General features: G+C 37.9%; 1 protein-coding gene across 3 annotated transcripts in view; it reads right to left on the bottom strand.

Annotated features, from left to right (window-relative positions):
• Window positions 1–281: 281 nt before the first annotated feature.
• The window catches only part of CCDC50 (coiled-coil domain containing 50), a 79,637-nt gene continuing 58,862 nt past the window's right edge, over window positions 282–21,056 (bottom strand). For 2 of the 3 annotated variants that reach the window (XM_090275401.1, XM_090275407.1), the window contains 3 exons: window positions 20,004–20,083; window positions 16,773–16,879; window positions 282–6,513 (listed from right to left, as the gene is read on the bottom strand). In XM_090275401.1, coding sequence (XP_090131527.1) covers window positions 6,497–6,513; window positions 16,773–16,879; window positions 20,004–20,083 — 204 coding nt within the window. In that variant the 3' untranslated portion in view covers window positions 282–6,496. Of the gene's footprint in view, window positions 6,514–16,772; window positions 16,892–20,003; window positions 20,084–21,056 lie in introns of all 3 variants that reach the window. The other variant, XM_090275395.1, reaches the window with a different exon arrangement.

Below are 21,056 nucleotides of genomic sequence, written 5' to 3'. Positions count from 1 at the left end.
TTTGGTTTTCCTTCCACCAAATATGCCAAACAAGTCACCACCACACACAAAACACAGCCACTTTTCTAACCAATTTTAGACTTGGCTGTACTTGTCGAGAACTGTAATGTCCACATCAGTAGCATCTTGGTGGTTACAGAAACTGGATGAAACTAGAACAAGAAAAATTTTACTTTAATTAAACGAAGACATACTAGGGTTACTTTGCAAAGAAAACAAATGATACTCCCAGAACTTCCCAAGTCCTTGAAGACAGTAAAGAAAACATGAGTCAGAGACCATTAACTTAACAAATGTACGACTTTATTAAGGGAAAAGAACAATACTGGTGTTTGCCTCAGACCATCCAGGAAAACAAGCACACAAACTTATACAATGCTTTGGTTTGAAAATTACTCAGAATACCAATGTTAATCCTGATGTTTAAAGAATCAAATGGGACACAGGTGTAAAAAACAAACCATAAAAACACAAGCTTGCATAGATGAATTAATATAGATGTGTAAGTGGCATTTAAGGGAGGCGGCTTGAGCACTGGAGAGTCCAAATGACACTGCCACCTCCATCTCCCAAGACACATGGAAGTCACCAGCACCATGTTTGTTTTCCTTAATGAGGTCATGAGCAGGAACAACTTGTGCTGTATGAAGGTGAATTAAAATAGACTGTTTCCATCAGCCTATCCAGATGGGTGAATAACGTACCCACCAGCCCTCAACATCAGTCACCTTTAAGGCATCCACAAAGTGGCCCTCACAGTTTCACTTAATCTCTAGATAGGCATGTGGTTTGAGGTGGCCTCTGTTTTCGTCCTCAGACAGGCAACTGTATCCATTAAGGTTCTGGTCAGTTCCATGAAATAGCTATTTCAAAGATGCCTTTCCCTCTGGGGCTTGGCTACAAATTGATGAGCACTTAAGATATTGCTTCACGTTTTTTAAACATATCCACATTGCAAATGTCAAAAGGTTTCTTACCAAAGACTCTGAAACTGGGTGCTGTGTAATATCTCTCTCAAAAGAGGACTTTTCCAAATTGTAAGACAAATGACAAAACCACCTCCAATTTCCTGAGCAACTTGATTTATACAAACAAGCAAACTCTTGTACTTGGCAATTCAGCACCTTTCAAAATATAATATTGTGCTGAGACAGATTCTTCTTAAGGAAAACACCATTTCAGAGAATTCTCATTCTGGATCATCATTTTTATATGCTATATTCCCACTATACCTCCTCATTATTTACAATACTTCATGAAATAAATACTGGGTCGCCTTTAAGAGGCAGGTAAAAAATATAGCTATTTCTGAGAAAGGGCACTGGCCTTTCAGTTTACAGCAAGAGTTGAAGTTATAACCTGCAGGGATTTCAAAGACTAATTCAACCGGAAATTTTTAAAATATTCTAACATCAAAAACCCTCTCACTAAATTTAACAGCTAGAAGCTATTTTAGCAAGACCGTCTGAAATTCAGTGCAACAAAAACATCCTAAGCATACAATGTGTAACAGGAAATTTTCCCAACTGTCTTTGCTGTTCTTAACTCTTACTTTCTGTGAAGAAAATGTCCCACAAACCCTGTCTTTTAATTCTTCTATTCTTTACACATGAACCTCAGCAATAAATATTGGGGCACTGAGCTATCCAATTCTGTCTTTACCTGAAATGCTGAAACCAGCATAGTGCTGACTCCTTATGCTATGAAAAGTTACTCAAAAGGAGAAAAACATTTTGTAGTTTGCTGAGAATACACAAATGCATATTAAATCTATTTGGAGCATGTTTTTAGGCAATTCACACAAATATATAAAGGAAAGAGTGGTTTTTAGGACCAGATATTTCCATAAATCAACATGATTACTTAGATGGTTATGTTAATTTGTGGCATCGACTACAATCTTTAATAAACAGTGTAGTGTCATATCTACCACAGCAAAAGTTTTCCTGGCTAACTTTCTGTTACAAGTAATAAACCAGAAACACTCTTCACACCAACAAATCTCCAATTTCAAGTAAAGGTCTCTATTTTGTTTGGTTTTCTCTTTTCATTGTTAGTGCTGTGCACTTCCATACTTTTGAGTGTTGATGAAATTCTTACAAGACAATAATGAGTTGACTTCAATGCATAATAGAACCTTTGGAAATATCTTCTACATAGTCATTAATGGAAGAAACCAGTCAAGTCTCAATTATTCAGGAAGTGATCACCTGAAGAATCTGGCCTGGGAATTCTCCCCTTTCCTACCCGCATTTTTGGTCTTGCCACTGCTCATCCACAGAGAGAGGCCAACTTGAAATGAAATGATGTATCTTATCAGTGTATCGGTCACCCACAGCTCAGTGGAAGAAAGTCCAAACCTCCCAATGGCAAGGATGTTTGGGGATAATGGAGAGTTGACAGGCATTTACATGTAAGTACAATACACTGACCTCGGTTGGAATCACACTAATTAAGGCAATACTGCTCCTGAGACATCTCTGACATAAAGTGCAGGTCTCATCAGAAAAGTGACTGTGTAGCAGTGAGATTTTCCCAGTTTCCCTCTTCCTTCTTGGCTTCTCCAGAATGAAATTTCAGCATTTCCAACAGTTAAATGGCAAGAGCAACAACAGCTTTGACTCTTCCCTTTAAAGATCTTATATATCATCATGATAAGAGTCTCACTCCAGGAATTTGGATGACTTTGTGCCCCATGCAGCATTATTAGGACAGTCTCCAGTTTGCTTCTCCCTACCCATATTATCTCTTACGGGCCAAGGGAAAAAAGGATTCTAGCAACAGGAAGATAAGCAGTTATGGCTTTAAGACTCACAGGCACCACCAGATATGAGGAGAAAATGGGATCATCTTATCTAGTCACTTCTCTGACAATGAGCAGTAAGTAATGAACAAAGTACTTTAAAAATCTGTTTTTTCCTTTTTGCTGAATAAACACGTTTTTATTTTTTTATGATTGTTTCTAAAAAGCCACCGTTATCAGAATACAGCACACTGTGTCCAGTGAAATCTACCCTATCAGTGCTCCCTTCCCACATTAAAATTCCCTACACAAGCACTGTCTTCCCAAAAGGGGAAAAAAAAAAAACCTTTGAGTGCAAGTTCTATTCTGTTCTCAGTTCTTCAGAAAGCTGATTACTCAGGTGTCTTATTCCCGTATTTGGCTGAAGATTCTACAGCCAATCACCACAGTTACCTTTTAAGAAAATCATCACTGAATAAATGAATAACCTTGGTATTACCTTAAGTGATTTTTATACAAAGGTAACGCTTATTAAAAATCAAGGCTCTAAAATGTTACCCACTTACGTGGTAAACTGAATGCACCATATTATAATAGGCGTTTCAAAGAACAATTTGGCACAACACGGATTTAGAGAATATTTGACAGTATTAAAGAAAAATAATTATCAGTTAAAAGTTAATTATTTTCATACCAAAAAGTCCTGATATTGAGGGAAAGGTATGGTCAAAGTCAGCAATGAATTTATTCATCATCCAAGTTCGGCTGCAGGCCACGGTAGAGAAGAAAAGGGAAAAATGGATCCAGTTCATAATTTTCTTTGTGAGTTCAGTGGAACACAAGGCCTAAGGTCACACATACTGGAATATGTTATGTAGATCCAAGTGGCCACTGCCATTCTGTAAAGGTTTTCCTCCTGGCAGCATTTCTCCATATCTTTCTTTTCTATTTTAGGTGTTTCTCTATGACCAACAGCCATATATTCTTTCTTGCAGTTCATTAGACCATTGCTGGTTATTGTGAAGACATTTGAGAAGTAGTAATTCAATGTATACAAAGTCACTTTCTAAAAATCTCAACGTTCTTTTAAAGCATGTGTAGTAACTGTCTAGTCTCCCAATAAAATAACATGGCTGATAATGGTTTGACACAGAGTCAGTTTTTTTTCAACTCAGAACACTTAGGCTGACCCTATTTCACCTAGCTTCCAGGCAATGACTCATATAAGTGAGGCTGGGGAGGGGCTGTATGTGTCCAGTGTAAGGCTCATTAACATATTGTGCTCATTCAGCAATACTGGTTAATAGAGCCTGGCCTCCAGAGAACAGAGGTATAGAAGCAGAAAGATTTTCCAAGGCCAGAAGTATTAGTTTACATCACAACATTAAAGCATAATGCACTGTGGACCTAAAAATTAAATTGTGTATGTTCCAGCAGTAGGAACAGGAACAAAATAAATGCTTCCACTCTTATATAAAAATGACAAAGTGAAAAGCAGAGGACACAGTGAAGAATGTTTGGCAGTTTCTTAAAATACTCTTGTTAGTTGCTTCTACAGTCGCAAAGATAATTACATCATTGAATGAGAATAAGAGGATTTAACTGGTTGACTTCGATTTCTGTCTCCTTATTTACAGGGAAAGAATTACTGATACTTCTTAAAGAGTGTCTGTTTTACAAAAAAATAACTTAAATAAAAATATTTTAAAATACTAATCTTCTAAAAACCTAAAAAAAAATAATCAAATTTTCAATACAGATGTTGAATTGGGAATGTCACAAGGGAAGCGTCACCTTTGGTCACTCACTAAGACAGTTAAAACATTAACATCCTGGTTAAGTAAGTGTTAAGTGGCCTGATATTTTGGAATGAAATATATCCAGTTAGCATTTTACAATAATAAATATAATTGGATAAAGTACAAGAGAAATGCAGAATTTTAAAAGTAAAACTGATCAATGCATGAAATATAAAAATAAACATTTATAAAATAAAAATATGGCAAATGATTTGCCCATTTGCCTAATTATCAAATAAAAATACTTTTTTTTTCTTTAAAGCTACCATAAAAACTTTTAAAAAACAAGAAACAAAATCACGGGGCAGACAAAGAAACATATGACATTATTATAAGTCAACAGGCCTAAGCTTTGGATATTGAAACCACCTTCTCTGCAATTTGACTTAAGGCCAGAATCAACTTTGTTTGCCCTTGACTAAATGAAGACTTTTCTTTATTCATATCATCATGGCCATTCAAAGTCCTGTTATGTTCTTTTCCCCATTTCTCTGAAATGACTACCTTCCTTTGGGTTTTATTTCTTTATCATTTCCACAAAACTTAACTCTTAGATACCTTTTACCCAAATGCATTTAATCCAAAAACTTGATGAAACGAAAAACCCTTCTGAAAATGAAAGACCCAATCCACTCTCAAAAATACTCTTAATAGCTTCCTGAATATTGCCTGGCTCTAAATATCTGGAAAGATAAGGCAAATTGAAGGCATTTCCCAATGGGAAAAGAATGGATTAAGAGCTTTTTTCTCTAGTTGCCTATACATTTCATTCCTAAACAAACACCATACAGTGAAAAATAATAGGCAGTCAAGCTGTGAAGAGATTATATACAGCATGATTGACATTTGTGTTTACTAACTAGTATAGGAAAATAAGCATTTCCATAAGGTTAGAGACTAGACAGACTAGATTACTTGAAGAGGAGTTTAAAGGTTTTGTATAAAGGATCCAATGATTATGTATCATTAATTAATGTGTTGAATTAAATACATGCATAAAGAAGCACTTTATCAACTTCATGTTGAATTAATCTAATTGTTGGGACATACATAAAACATTTGTGAGAGGTTGCCAACAAATACTGATATGTTTTTTAAGCAAGAGGAAAACTTCAATCTATGGCCAGAGAAAGTGATGAAATCATCACTTATAAGCACACGTTCCCAATTCCATTTGCCTTGGCTATGTAAGTATAAAATAAGAGAAGGAATAGAAAGTTTTCATTTTTAGTTGACTTCACACAGACCTGAGTTAAGATACAATAGAATTAATTTTTTTTCCAATAAATACTAATAAATGGGCAATGCCAGAGGCTTCAGAAGCCTTGCTATTGACAAAGCAATAGCAAGAAAGTGTGAGAGAATAACGTCTAGGCCAATTTTCCCTGGAGGATGTATAAGAATATGCAAAACCTCTACAGTTCTGGTAGTCAGAGTAACATATTTCAACTGTTAAAAATATTTTATGATTGTGATTTTTTTCTTTTCCTGAAGAGTACAAAAAACAAAAGGCTCGTTCAATATATCATATTCTAATGTACCCCCCAAAACTATCTCATATTTTTTTATTTTGCATTTCACCCAAACATGTTTTACCTTGATCATTATCTTCATTAATTCTAATTCCTAAATAAAGCCTAGTCTCTAGATACCAATACTCCATAGAGAAGGAAAATGGTATTTTACAGATCTCTTAGATATTATATCCCAAGAAGCATATGCAGTGTAGAGGTGGTCAATATTCAGAAGCTAGATTTTCTCGTACTGCCCAAATGATCAGAAATAACCAAAACATTTTAAATGCATTAAAATTATTTATGGTCAGAAAAACACTTGAGGATAAATTCCAGGAATACAAACACAGGAGGAAAAAATAAGCGTGGAATGCGTTCTGTATCATCCAGTAATATTTGCTACAGTGAGTCCATTTTCAAGGCAGATTCCTATGTTTTTACTACTTATAATGGAAACCTGGGAAGGGAGAGAAAAAAGAAGAAACACCATTAAGGAAAAAAAAACATCTTTGAAGCTAAGCAACTTACAGATTCAAAGCAATTCCTATCAAAATACCAATGGATTGTGAAGATGGCGGAGGAGTGAGGAGAGGTTGCGGTTTTAGGCTCCGGAGACCCGTCTGCAGTTTGGTCTAATTGCAGACAGAACATCTCAGTGAGCAGCTGGACATTGGCGGGAGTTGAGCCAAGGCACTGCTGGATTAGAGAAAATCCATCTGGGAACAACCTGTTTAGTGAGGATAGCGGAGAAAAAGGGGACGAAACGGGATTCCTGACTGGGGCGGCTGCCCGAGCTGTGGCGGGAAGCACACAAAGGATTTTTGGCGACCACAGGCTACCCCAGAGAGGAGTCAGGCGGAGAGCGGATCTCTGCCCGCTGGCAGAGACGGGACTCGACCAAGTGGCATTGGCGCTGAAGGACAGGAGACAGCGTGCTGCCGGGCAAGTGAGAACATAATTCTCCTTTATATTTTTCTCTAGTGGATGGTGGAGACGGGAGGAAAGTTTGGAAGTGGTAGGCCGTTCTGGAGGAGCCCAGGCGCAGGGGCGCGCTAATCCACTCCTCAACCCTACCATTGGGTCGCGGGGGCGCACATAGGGAAGTGCTCTCATTCACTGGCCCAGGTGCGCGGGGCCGTGAGTCCAGGCGTCCCTCGGACACTCCCCAACGGACATAAGATCAGTACCCCAACGGGCACAGGGAGGGCCCACTGAACACGCAGAGGACTGTGCACAGACACCCCTAGACAGCTCCCGTGGGCGCAGGGCCCTAGGCCGGAAAGCAGACCACTAGCGCAGGCTCTGTTTGTGCCCACCCAGACGGGTGAGGGAACGGGGCGGCTGCAGCACGGGAACAGCGAGAGGCGGCGACCCACGGACGCTCGATTCCACTGAGCGCAAGTGTCCCTGGCCCTGCCCTAAGAGGCGAGAGACCAACTCCCGGAGCTCGGCTCAGCGGGACTGAGGGCACGGGGCAGTGCGCGAGCGCGAAAACACCTCAGCCCGGGGTCAGTGGGAGCTCTCGGGCCGCCTGTGCGGGCAGGGTCACCTCGGCGCAAACGGGGAACCGCCGCGGCCCAGCGAAGGCGGGAGCCAATCCCGGGGAAAGCGCTCGGGCCGCCCGCGCGGGCAGGGACACCTCGGCGCGAACGGGGAACCGCCGCGGCCCAGCGAAGGCGGGAGCCAATCCCGGGGAAAGCGCTCGGGCCGCCCGCGCGGGCAGGGACACCTCGGCGCGAACGGGGAACCGCCGCGGCCCAGCGAAGGCGGGAGCCAATCCCGGGGAAAGCGCTCGGGCCGCCCGCGCGGGCAGGGTCACCTCGGCGCGAACGGGGAACCGCCGCGGCCCAGCGAAGGCGGGAGCCAATCCCGAGGAAAGCGCTCGGGCCGCCCGCGCGGACAGAGACACCTTGGCACGAACGGGGAACCACCGCGGCCCGGCAGCAGTGGGCTCCAACCGCGGGGCAAACTCTCGGGCCGTCCGAGCGCGCAGGGGCTTGCGCGCAAGGGCACCTCAACTGGCTACAGCGGGCAGCAAGGTAGCGCGCCGTGCCGGCCACCGCGGGCGCGCACCATAGCGGCAACCGGGTGCGCACACCAGTCCGGCAAAAGAACAAGAACCTCTGACCTCCCACACTAGACCAGCTGCGGACCCAGAAAAAGAAGGCAACACACCAAGGCTAAAACGGAGTAAAAACATCGTTTTTTTTTTTTCTTTCCAAATTTTTTCTCCCTTGTTCTTTCTTTCTCCTTAATAATTTCTTTTCTTTCCTTCTTTCTTTATTCTTTTCCTGGGGTTTTTTTGGGGGGGATTTTGGGGGGTATATATATATATATATATTTTTTTTTTTTTGGTTCAATTTTTTTTTCTCTCTCTTTTTTCTTTCTTTCTTCTGTATTCTTTCTTTTCTATCTTTCTTTGTTCCTTTCTTGCTTACCTTTTGGGGTTTTTTTGGGGGGGGTTGTGGTAAATTTTTTATTTTCTTCTCTTTCTCTCTTTCTTCCTTTCTTTCTTCTATTTTCTTGGGGATTTTTTGGGGGGGTGTTTTTCCTCCACCTCTTCCAATAATAACAAACTTTATCTCTAACGTGTTGCATATAACCTCTCCTTCTCATCCTTTCTCTTTAATAGTGGTTTATTCGTTTGTGTGTCTAGCTTAGCCCCCCTATTACTTTAAATAATACAATATAATTACTATATAAACCCAAATACAATACAATCCCACTTTCTTACTATACTAAGTATTTTTCTATCCTTTTCTTCTATTTTTCTTAACATACAATGTAAATATTACTAACTGGCTAGCACAGTCTCAACTATTATTAATCTATCAACCCCTCTATCAAAAATTATATTTTTCCTCCCCAAAAACAACTCGTATCTATTCTTCTTATAGTATAAAAGCTCAAATCTCTTTACATTTATATTAATACGGGCTAGTTGGCTAACGATAGCAGGATAGAGTGGGGGATACTTTCTGAGGGTGTGGGTCTCCTGCCTGGGCTGTGTGTTTATGTCTTTAACAGCATATCCACAAAAGAACTCAAGACAAAGCAGATAGAGTGACTCTCAACCAAGTAGCCAGAAGGAAGATCCTATCAAAGAACATCTGAAATATAACCGAACAGCATAAACAAACGACATAAAGGGTAACTCAAGACCATCAGGCTCAGGATATCAAAGAGACTGCACCACTAAAACTCCCAGACCTTCGATAAAGAATATTACACCACAAAGGAGGGAAGTCAAAGCAGACTACCCCCCCAATAAATAAATAAATAAATAAATAAATAAATAAATAAAAACAAAAAGAATCCAACATGGTAAGACGCAAAAATAACCCCTCAATGAAAAGAAAAGAGGAATCCTCAGAAAGAGAGATAGACGAAATAGACATAGCCCAAATGTCAGACATGGAATTCAAAACAATGGTGGTAAAGAAGCTCAATATACTCGACATCCTTAAAATCAACTATGACAACCTTCAAGGAAGTTACCAGCAGCTCCAAGAAAATTACAGGGAACTTGCAGAGAACTACACCAGCATAAAAAAAGACATAGAAATCGTTAACAAGAACCAGGAAGAACTTAAGAATACAATCTCTGAACTGAAAAACACAGTAGAATCAGTCAAAAGCAGACTAAACGAAGCAGAAGATCGGATTAGTGAGTTAGAAGATAATGTAGAGAAAAACTCCCAGACAATACAGCAAAATGAAAAACGATTGAAAAAATATGAACAAGATGTAAGGGAATTACAAGATAGCATTAGGAAAAATAATTTAAGGATCATCGGAATACGAGAGGAAGAAGAAAAGGAACATGGAATTGAAAATCTGATAGGAGAAATAGTGACAGAAAATTTTCCGAACCTGATGAGAGGAAAAGCTATGCAAGTCCAAGAAGCACTGAGAGTTCCAATCAAGAGGAACCCCCAAAAACCCACTCCAAGGCACATCATAGTTAAAATGGCAACATTCCAAGACAAAGAGAGAATCCTAAAAGCAGCAAGAGAAAAGCAGCAAATAACATACAAGGGAGCTCCGATAAGGCTATCAACTGATTTCTCAACAGAAACATTACAAGCCAGAAGGGAATGGTCAAAAATATTTCAAGCAATGAAAAACAAAGGCCTACAACCAAGAATACTCTACCCAGCAAGGCTCTCATTCAAAATAGAAGGTGAAATAAGGAGTTTCTCAGACAAAGGAAGACTGAAAGAATACATCTCCACCAAACCAGCATTGCAAGAGATGCTAAAGGGACTGTTCTAAGAAAAAAGAAGGAAAAAACAAGAGAGGAGAGGAACAGAGGTACAAAAGGAAATGAATAAATACACGTCAATAATAACCTTAAATGTAAATGGATTAAATGCTCCAATTAAAAGACATAGGGTAACGGAATGGATCAGAAAACAGGACCCACATATTTGCTGTCTACAAGAAACACACCTCAAAACAAAAGATTTACACAGACTGAAAGTAAAGGGATATAAAAAAATATTCCAAGCAAACGGACCGGAAAAAAAAGCCGGGGTAGCAGTTCTCATATCAGACAAAATGGATTTTAAAGCAAGGACAATAAAAAGAGACAAAGAAGGACATTTCATAATACTTAAAGGAACAATCCATCAAGAAGATATGACTTTGATAAACATATATGCACCCAACATAGGAGCACCCAAATACATAAAGCAAATACTAGAAGACCACAAAAAGGATATCAACAACAACACACTCATAGTAGGGGACTTCAACACTCCATTATCAACAATAGACAGATCATCAAAGCAAAGAAACACCAAGGATATACAGGCATTGAACAACACACTAAACCACATGGATCTAACTGATATATATAGAACTTTTCACCCCAAAGAAGCAAAATATACATTCTTTTCAAGTGCACATGGGACATTTTCAAAGATAGACCACATGATAGGTCACAAAACAAGCCTCAACAAATTCAAGAAAATTGAAATCATATCAAGCATCTTTTCAGATCACAATGCCTTGAAACTAGAAATCAACCTCAGAGGAAAAAATCAAAGACACCCAAACTCATGGAGATTGAATAACATGCTATTAAATAATGAATGGGTTAACAATGACATCAAAGAAGCAATCAAGAAATTTCTAGAAACTAATGATAATGAGCACACAACAACCCAAAACCTGTGGGACACAGCAAAAGCAGTCCTGAGAGGGAAGTTTATAGCAATACAGGCATATCTGAAAAGGCTAGAAGAATCTCAAATAAAAAACCTAACCACAATGCTACATGAACTAGAACAACAACAACAAACAAAGCCTAGGGCAAGAAGAAGGAATGAAATCATCAAGATCAGAGCAGAACTAAATGACATAGAGACTAAACAAACAATCCAAAAGATCAACGAAACTAGGAGCTGGTTCTTCGAAAAAATCAACAAAATCGACAAGCCTCTAGCCAGTCTAATCAAGAAAAAAAGAGAGAAGACACAAATAAACAAAATCAGAAATGAAAGAGGAGAAATCACGACTGATACCTCAGAAATACAAATGATAGTTAGAAATTACTTCAGACAACTGTATGACAAGAAATTTGACAATCTAGAAGAAATGGACAAATTTCTAGAAACATACAACCTTCCAAAACTGAATCAAGAAGAAGTGGAAAGTCTCAACAGACCAATAACAAAGAAGGAAATTGAAACAGTAATCCAAAATCTCCCGGCACACAAAAGCCCTGGACCGGATGGCTTCACAGGCGAATTCTACAAAACATTCAGGAAAGAACTAACTCCTATCCTCCTCAAACTGTTCCAAAAAATCCAAGAAGAAGGGAAAATCCCAAACTCTTTCTATGAAGCCAGTATTATCCTAATCCCCAAACCAGGTCAAGACACAACAAAGAAAGAAAACTACAGGCCAATATCACTGATGAACATCGATGCTAAAATCCTCAATAAAATATTGGCAAACAGGATCCAGCAACACATCAAAAAGATCATACATCATGATCAAGTGGGCTTCATTCCAGGGATGCAAGGATGGTTTAATATTCGCAAATCAATAAATATAATACACCACCTAAACAGAATGAAAGACAAAAATCACATGATCATATCAATAGATGCAGAAAAAGCATTTGATAAAGTTCAACACCCATTTATGATGAAAACACTCAGCAAAATGGGAATAAAGGGAGCATATCTTAACATAATTAAGGCTATATATGAGAAGCCTGAGGCCAACATCATACTCAATGGACAAAAACTGAAAGCATTCCCCCTGAACTCAGGAACGAGACAAGGTTGTCCACTCTCTCCACTCCTTTTCAACATAGTGTTGGAAGTCCTAGCCACAGCAATCAGACAAGAAAAAGAAATAAAAGGAATCCAAATTGGGAAAGAGGAAGTGAAACTTTCATTATATGCAGATGATATGATAGTATACCTAGAAAATCCTATAAACTCCACTAAAAGACTACTTAATATAATAAGTGAATTTGGCAAAATCGCAGGGTACAAAATAAATATACAGAAATCCAAGGCATTTCTGTACACCAACAATAAAATAGCAGAGACAGAGACAAAAAATAAAATACCATTTACTATAGCAACAAGAAAAATAAAGTACCTAGGAGTAAACTTAACCAAAGAGATAAAAGACCTGTACTCTGAAAATTATATAACATTGAAGAAAGAAATTAAGGAAGAAACAAATAAATGGAAGCAAATACCATGTTCTTGGATGGGAAGAATCAACATCATCAAAATGGCCATACTACCCAAAGCAATTTACAAATTCAATGCAATCCCTATTAAAATACCAATGACATATTTCACAGACCTAGAACAAATACTCCATAAATTCATATGGAACCAAAAAAGACCCCGAATAGCAAAAGCAATCTTGAGACAGAAGAACACAGCAGGAGGAATCACAACACCAGATATCAAACAATACTACAAAGCCACTGTAATCAAAACAGTATGGTACTGGCATAAGAACAGACATATAGATCAGTGGAACAGAATAGAGAGTCCAGAAATAAACCCAGGCCTCTATGGTCAACTAATCTTTGATAAAGGAGGAAGGAACATAAAATGGAGTGAGAAGAGCCTCTTTAACAAATGGTGCTGGGAGAACTGGATAGGGACCTGCAAAAAAATGAAACTAGACCACCAACTTACACCACACACGAGAATAAACTCAAGATGGATCAAAGACTTAAATGTAAGCCGTGACACCATAAAAGTCCTAGAGGAAAACATAGGCAAGAAAATATCAGATATCTCACGTAACAATCTCTTCACGGATACATCTCCTAAAGCAAGAGAAATAAAGGAAAAAATAAATAAATGGGATTACATCAAACTGAAGAGTTTCTGCTCAGCAAAAGAAAACATCAGCAAAATGAAAAGGAAACCAACCATATGGGAAAACATATTTGCCAATGACATCACAGACAGGGGACTGATTTCCAAAATATATAAAGAGCTGATACGACTCAACATCAAGAAAACAAACAACCCAATTAAAAAATGGGCAAGGGACCTGAACAAACACTTCTCTGAAGAGGACATACAGAAGGTCCATAGACACATGAAAAAATGCTCAACATCATTAGCCATCAGGGAGATGCAAATAAAAACCACAATGAGATACCACCTTACACCAGTCAGAATGGCCATCATCAACAAATCAACAAGCAACAAGTGCTGGCGAGGATGTGGAGAAACGGGAACCCTACTGCACTGTTGGTGGGAATGCAGACTGGTGCAGCCACTATGGAGAACAGTATGGAATTACCTCAAAAGATTAAAAATGGAACTGCCTTTTGAACCAGCAACTCCACTACTAGGATTATACCCGAAGAATCTTGAAACACCAATTCAAAAGAACTTATGCACTCCTATGTTCATAGCAGCACTGTTTACAATAGCTAAGTGCTGGAAACAACCTAAGTGCCCATCTGTAGATGAGTGGATCAAAAAACTGTGGTACATTTACACAATGGAATACTATGTAGCAGAAAGAAAGAAGGAACTCCTACCATTTGCAACAACATGGATGGAACTAGAGAGAATTATGCTTAGTGAAATAAGCCAGGCAAAGAAAGAAAAATACCATATGATATCACCTAATACAGGAAACTAAAGAACAACACAAACAAAGGAACTAAATAGAACAAAGAGCAGAATAGAAGTCAATAGGGGGGAGGGGAGAGGGAGAGAAGGGGGATAAGTAAGGGAAGGGTTTAATTAAAGAGCCTGTATAAAAGACTCATGGACATAGACAACGGGGAGGGATATGATTGCGGGAGAGGGGGTGGGCTGGGTGGGGGAGAGAAATTGGGGGAAAAGGGGATAACTGTAATTGAAAAACCAAAATAAAAAAAAAACAAAAAAAAAAAAAAAAAAAAAAAAAAAAAAAATACCAATGGTATTTTTCACATAACTAGAACAAATAATACTAAAATTTATATTGAACCACAAGAGACCCTGAATAGCCACAGAGATCTAGAGAAAAAAGAATAAAGTTGGAAGTATCACACTACCTGATATCAAACTATACTACAGGGTTATAATGATCAAAACATCATAGTACTGGCATAAAAACAGACACATGGATCAACAGAACAGAATAGAGAGCTCAGAAATAAACCCACACCTATATGATCATTTAATGTATGACAATGAAGGCAAGAACATACAACAGGGAAAAGACAGTTACTTCAATAATTAATGCTGGGAAAACTGGATACATGCAAAAGAATGAAACTAGATCACTTTCTTATACCATACATCGATACAAGAATAAATTCAAAATAGATCAAAAACTTAAATGTAAGACTCGAAACCATAAAACTCCTAGATGAAAACATAGGCAATAAACAACTCTCTGACATCATTCTTAGCGATATATATATATTTGGATATGTATCCTCAGGCAAAGAAAACAAACACACAGGACTACATCAAAGAAAAAAGTTTTTGCACACTGAAAGAAACCATCAACACAAGGAAAAGACAGCCTACTGAATGAAGAGAAGATATTTGCCAATGTATTATACATCCTATTAAAAAATAGGCAGAGGACCTTAATAGACAATTCTGCAGAGAAGACATACAGACGGCCCACAGACATGTGAAAAGATGCTCAACATCATTAATCATAAGGGAAATCCAAATTAAAAACAATTAGATATCACCCCATATGTTTCAGAATAGCTATCCTCAAAAAATCAACAAGCAAGTGCTGGTGAGGATGTGGAGAAAAGGAAACCCTCATGCACTGTTGGTGGGAATACAGACTGGTGCAGCCACTGTGAAAAACAGTACACAGTATGGAGTTTCCCTAAAAAAACTTAAAATAAACTACTTCAAATCCAGCAACTCCACTTTTGGGTATTTACCCAAAGATACCGAAAACACTAATCTGAAAAGACATACATAATCCTATGATTCCTGCAGAATTATTTACAATAGCCAAGATACGAAAGGAACCAAAGTATATGGGCTGTTTTGATAAAGCCCAACTAATCCCATCTTTTAAATAATGTTTTTTGTCTTATTCTCAACACTGGATGACTGTGAGAATGAAGGAGGGTGAGGAGTGGGGAAGATGGTTTTTAAAAATTATCAATGACTAGCAGCAACTCTCTTCCCCTAGAAATTCTAAGTTAATTAGCCAGGAGTGGCATTATATATTGGCATTCTGTATTGACTGAAGGAAAAGAAAGAAGTCTGAGAAAGTTGTCATTAGATTTGGAAAAGAATAATAAAAACATCACCTAAGAAATCTTCGAAGAAACCATAACAAATAATAAACATCAACAAGACTTAATATTTGCTTTCAGGTATTTTACTTATATGATCCTGACAACATAGACACTATTAAAATCACCTCCATTTTTAGCCCTGGCTGGTATGGCTCAGCTGATTGGAGCAAGGTCCCCAAAGAGTCGTGGATTTGATTTCGGGTCAGGGAACCTGCCTAGGTTGTAGGTTCGATCCCCAGTTGGGGCACTAACAAGAGACAACCGATCAATGGGTATGTCTCTCTCACATCGATGTTCCTTTCCTTCTGTCTCCCTCACAGCCCCTCTTTAAGCATGTACTTGGGTAAAGATTTTAAAAAATAACACCTCTATTTTTAGAAGAAAAAATTAATATAAGAAACTACCTTTTTTGTTATCTCACTTTATGACTATCTTTAAAAAACACATTAGTGAATGTATATGTTTTGAAGAGCAACTACACTCAACCATTTCTTTCATTTTAAAGATCTCGTCCAACTTAAATCCCATGCACTTTCCTAATTTCTCTTGCCCCATTTTTCTTTTGCATAAGTGTTTAGCTGTGTGTATGTATGTGTGCATTTTATGTCAAATAAGTACAGTTATGGGCAGATGGGAAACAAAAGCTAAAATAGAAAGATCCCAATAGATCGAAATGGTGGAAACAACCATCTTTTAAGAATCTGATGAAGCAATGACATTTCTCCGCAGAAAAATTAAAATACACAGAAAATCTTGCCTTCAATTTAAGGTTGTTAAAAAGTTTTGTTTACTTTTTAATAAGTGAAGAATACTACAATGTTTCGCTGAGAGAAAGGATAACTTATTTTTCCACGCCACTGATCTATAAGACAGTATTTGATTTTCCCACCCAACCATGAGGATTACTTACAAAGAGCCTAAACTTGACCATATATTAATTTTCTTACCTTTATGAGAGGGCTCTGGTTTTGAGAAATGACGTGTGGAATTATGCTGGTTCGTAAAATAAGTGTAATCCAAATCCTCAGCATCTGTCATGGCAGGTGGTGGCGGCCTGATGGGAAGTCTGAATTTAGAGATATTCTAAGCAGTGGTGACTCCAGTTCTACCACTCACTAGATCACTTGGTAAAAATGTTTTTGGTACAAATGGAAAGTCACAATGTTTTAGAGTCCTAAATTTTAGTTCCTGGCCAGTTGCATGACCTTGGGTAAATTACTTTATCTTACTGTTCCTTTGTTTTGATGCACGTTTTCGCACACCCAATATGTATGACGCATTGTACTAAGAACTAGAGAAATGAAGATTAATGAGATGTGATCCTGTCACTAATGAGAAATTTACTTGGTTTTGGTAGGCTTTACGAAGAAAAAGGGGAAGAAAGGAAGGAACAGAAATGTTCGAAAGTAATAAAGTTAAGGAAGAAAGGGGGAAGAGGCAAGAGAGGGAGGGCAGCAGGTAAGGTGGGAGGACTAGAGAAGGGAGAGAGGCAGAGAGGGGAACATTGGTCAACACACAAAATTTACTGCAGAAGTCCTTAATCCACTAGGTGGCAAAGTAGAGCTTAAAAGAAGGAAAAGGCAGTCATGTATTTGCAACTTTTCATGTCAAAAGAAAACATTGTAAAAAACATTGGGGATTTTTACTACTGTAAACTTATTATTTTAATCATGTAATAAAGATTTTTGCAAACATTTGGCTTTAATTAAGATGAAGACTAAAATCTCTCCCTTTTTGTTTGTTGTGGCATGAAACCACATGAGGTTAATAATTGTCAATATATAACCATGTCATAGGATGTTTTGTTAATTATATATATCATCTGGAAGGCATAAGTATTCTGCAGTTTGGAATGTTATACTTAGTAAATACAATGGGCTCTGTCATATAAAAAATAAAGACAAATGTTTTCAAATTTCTCAAGCAGTAAGCCTCTCCTGGTATTCAGTATCTGGAAGAGGTCAGCATGGGATATAAACATGTATATAAAGGAATGACTATATTATATATCTCAATTAAATGTATCTACATAAATACATCTCAATTAAATTTTAAGCTAAGTCTGCATGTCATACACATATTTTAGAGTTAGATTAGGTAAGGTGAGGTAAGTGATCTCTCCAACACAGTTGTTAAGTGGCAGACCCAGGGCTCAAACTCAAATGGATTTCAAAACCAGTGCTCTTAACTACTATGCTATACTCCACTACAGAGGCAGGAATTTTTATCAGCAGAAGCATCTTCAAAACTACATGTAAAAATAAAATAAAATACCAAGTAGTATTACCAGTTTAAAATCCTAGAGTTAAAAGAATTTGGAACTTGGGTTGAAACTTTTTCCAACTACAAAGAAGTGTTAATTAATTCAGATTGCTAACTGGTTCTCTATTTCCTTAGGAAGTTGCAAATCTTACAATAGACAAATTGATTTTTGACCATGAGCACTACAAGCTCTGAGAATCTGCATCCCTTCTACTACTATTATTAATACACTGAAGTAAACATCTTGACTTAGGGAGATCCAAGTTTTTCAATCCTTGAAACCATTTTTTTTTCTGAACAAATGGCTGAACTTTACTGCCATGATTATTTTTGAAAGCAGAATATATAGATTCTAACCAGAAAGCATACGTTCTGCATTAGTTGTGCAGATAGCTACAATAAGATAATAGGCTTTAATTTTTAACTATGAACATATAGGATATATAGTATTCTTCATTTTTATTTTATCGTATGCATAACCTTTCTGTAAATGATATAGAAAGAGAAATGTTCCTCTCAGGCCAAAAAAATACTTCTATTCCACTAGTTATAGGTCACTTTTCACTATTTTTCATATAGGATCACTTGATTATTCTCGCAATATGCCAAATATTATTAAGAGTACCTATTACATCCCAAAACTTGTTTTCAACTTAATAAACCTTTTAAAATAGCTATTCCAGATTGTTCTGCTTTATCTGCTGTAAAGTTATTAGTGTTCTAAGGAACCTTTGGACTTTAAAGACAGCAAAATAACTAAAGAATTTAATTCACTTGACTTAAAAAAGCCCAAGAAATCACAGTTACTCACCTACTGAGAATGGATTAGTTAGTTGTTATTTTACGTGGACATTGCAAGAATGTAAACAAAACTAAACCATGTGGTACTGAAATCTGCTTTAAAAATCGTTTGGCATGTACTTAACTAGAAGCTACAAGAACCAATTGTACACAATTAGACAAACTATACTACTATTGCACTTAAGCTTCACAATCTAATTTTCTAAAGGGTCTATATTTTCTGAAAGCCCATGAATTTGCAAATAGAGTATGGCTTTTAAAGGACAGTAAGTACATTCACTTTAAAGAAACAAGAAGAGCAGCTTAAGTGTGTGCAAATAAGGGGTAACACCAGTGTATGTTTTCAGTGCAATAAAACTTACATTTTAAGAATTAATATAGTATTAGATATCAGGACCAAAATTCAACATTCTAATAATTTAGAATTTTCCAAATGTCAGATTTAGTGTTTTGTCTTTTTCTATTTAATGTTTTTCCTCTTATTCCAATCACATTTTCATTTGAAAAGCAACAGAAAACAATGAAGGCGAAAAAAAAGATTGCATCCCCAGAGACTTAAAGGTTAACAACTTGAAGTAAAAAGACATCAGTTGCTCCATTACTAAGAGCCAAGACTGCTTGAGAGAAGTCACAAAGCACATACAGTATACCAGAGCCACAGTGATTGGATCTGGTGGGATTTAGAACAGCCTGTAATGACTCGATGAGTATTTTCCTAGGACGCTGAGACTCACACAGATACAAATTTAAGCATGTGTAAGTGTCAGGCATACACTAATGTGGTCACGAACCTCAGTAAAAAACTGAAACCTGAGATTTTACTTAGGAAAAACCTTAACCTCATCTCTTCTCAGTTGAGGGCATCAGTTCAGTGAATACAGAGATAAGAACTGGTCCTGACAAAAAGCACATCCTTCCTTTCTATACACCAGCTTCTGTGAAATTCCCCATCTTTCTGATTTGACTGGAAACAAAAGTTTGAGAATACCCCACAAGACCTTGTGACTGCAGATGTCTGGATGTCCTCTGAGAAGAACAAACACTCTTCTTAGACAACATCTCTTTACTTATTCCAAAGTCAAGTCCCTCCCTCTCTGCTGCAGGTATCAACTTACCGTGCGGGCCTGTCATTCTTAGAACGGTGAAGTTCATCACTGTCTTTCGACTTTGAGTATGCTGATTTAGCTGTTTTGGGCTATAACAAAAAATAAAACACACAGAAAATGACAAACAGAAAAAGATTAGGTTTAGAACGTAGCTAAATCATGTCCAACTACTCTCCTTTAGTAATTTCAGGTTACTTTACATTCATTTGAAGACACAAAATATTTTTAAGAACAACCACTCAGATTTTCTAAAAATTAGTCACAAAGGTATGTTGGAGGCTGTTAGGGTAGTCAGATGAGTGGGCCAAACCCTGGCAAACATGCTCTCCACAGGGTGTGCCTGGCCACAAATCATTAACATAATGGCTGCACACCAGCTAACAAGAACTGGTGGGCTCCCAGAGTCTATGGAATCAACCTAGGTGTGTGCTCTTAACCATATTTCTGAACACCTGGCTTAGGGAGAATGATGTTCAAGCCATAAAACTAAGGCCCACGTCAAGACAAGAGCAGAACTGCACCAGCACCAGTTAAAGAATCTAGAAAGCACAGAAGTTCTGATACTTGATGGAAATGTAGCCTTCCTCTCTTACTTCGCTGATTTGTAATCCTTAAAAATGCCCACTCCTTCATAGTCAAGTTAACAAAGAAACTGAATAAGTCCTGGGCAATTATTTGTGGCTTAATTAATGGAGAAGCATTTGGGAACCTTTCTACTAAAAATGAAATGGGTTAGAAAAAATTCAGAATTTCAAAGGTGGTAAAAGAGGGAGATAAGTATAAACAATTAACATGGAAATACTACTTTCATTTGCTCTTATACTGACAACTATGTAACTGAGCAACACTATTATCCTGGTTTCTGTATCTTCTTTTTCCTCATAGCCAAGATTGGACAGGACCAAAGACCCAAGGGAGGAATTCGTTAGAACAGGTGAATGCACACCCTAATTGCATCCGTCCAGGTTAATACAAACTCTCTCCCTAGAAAGACTTTACTATATGAACTCTCCCCCTCCTCCTCTGCTGTTTTTCCATTTCACCAGTCGGCTCAACCTTGTA

The sequence above is a fragment of the Furipterus horrens genome, unplaced genomic scaffold (assembly GCF_987537825.1).
Source record: "Furipterus horrens unplaced genomic scaffold, mFurHor1.1.pri manual_scaffold_1, whole genome shotgun sequence".
Classification (NCBI taxonomy): Eukaryota; Metazoa; Chordata; class Mammalia; order Chiroptera; family Furipteridae; genus Furipterus; species Furipterus horrens.
This window is presented reverse-complemented; position numbering and strand designations above follow the sequence as displayed.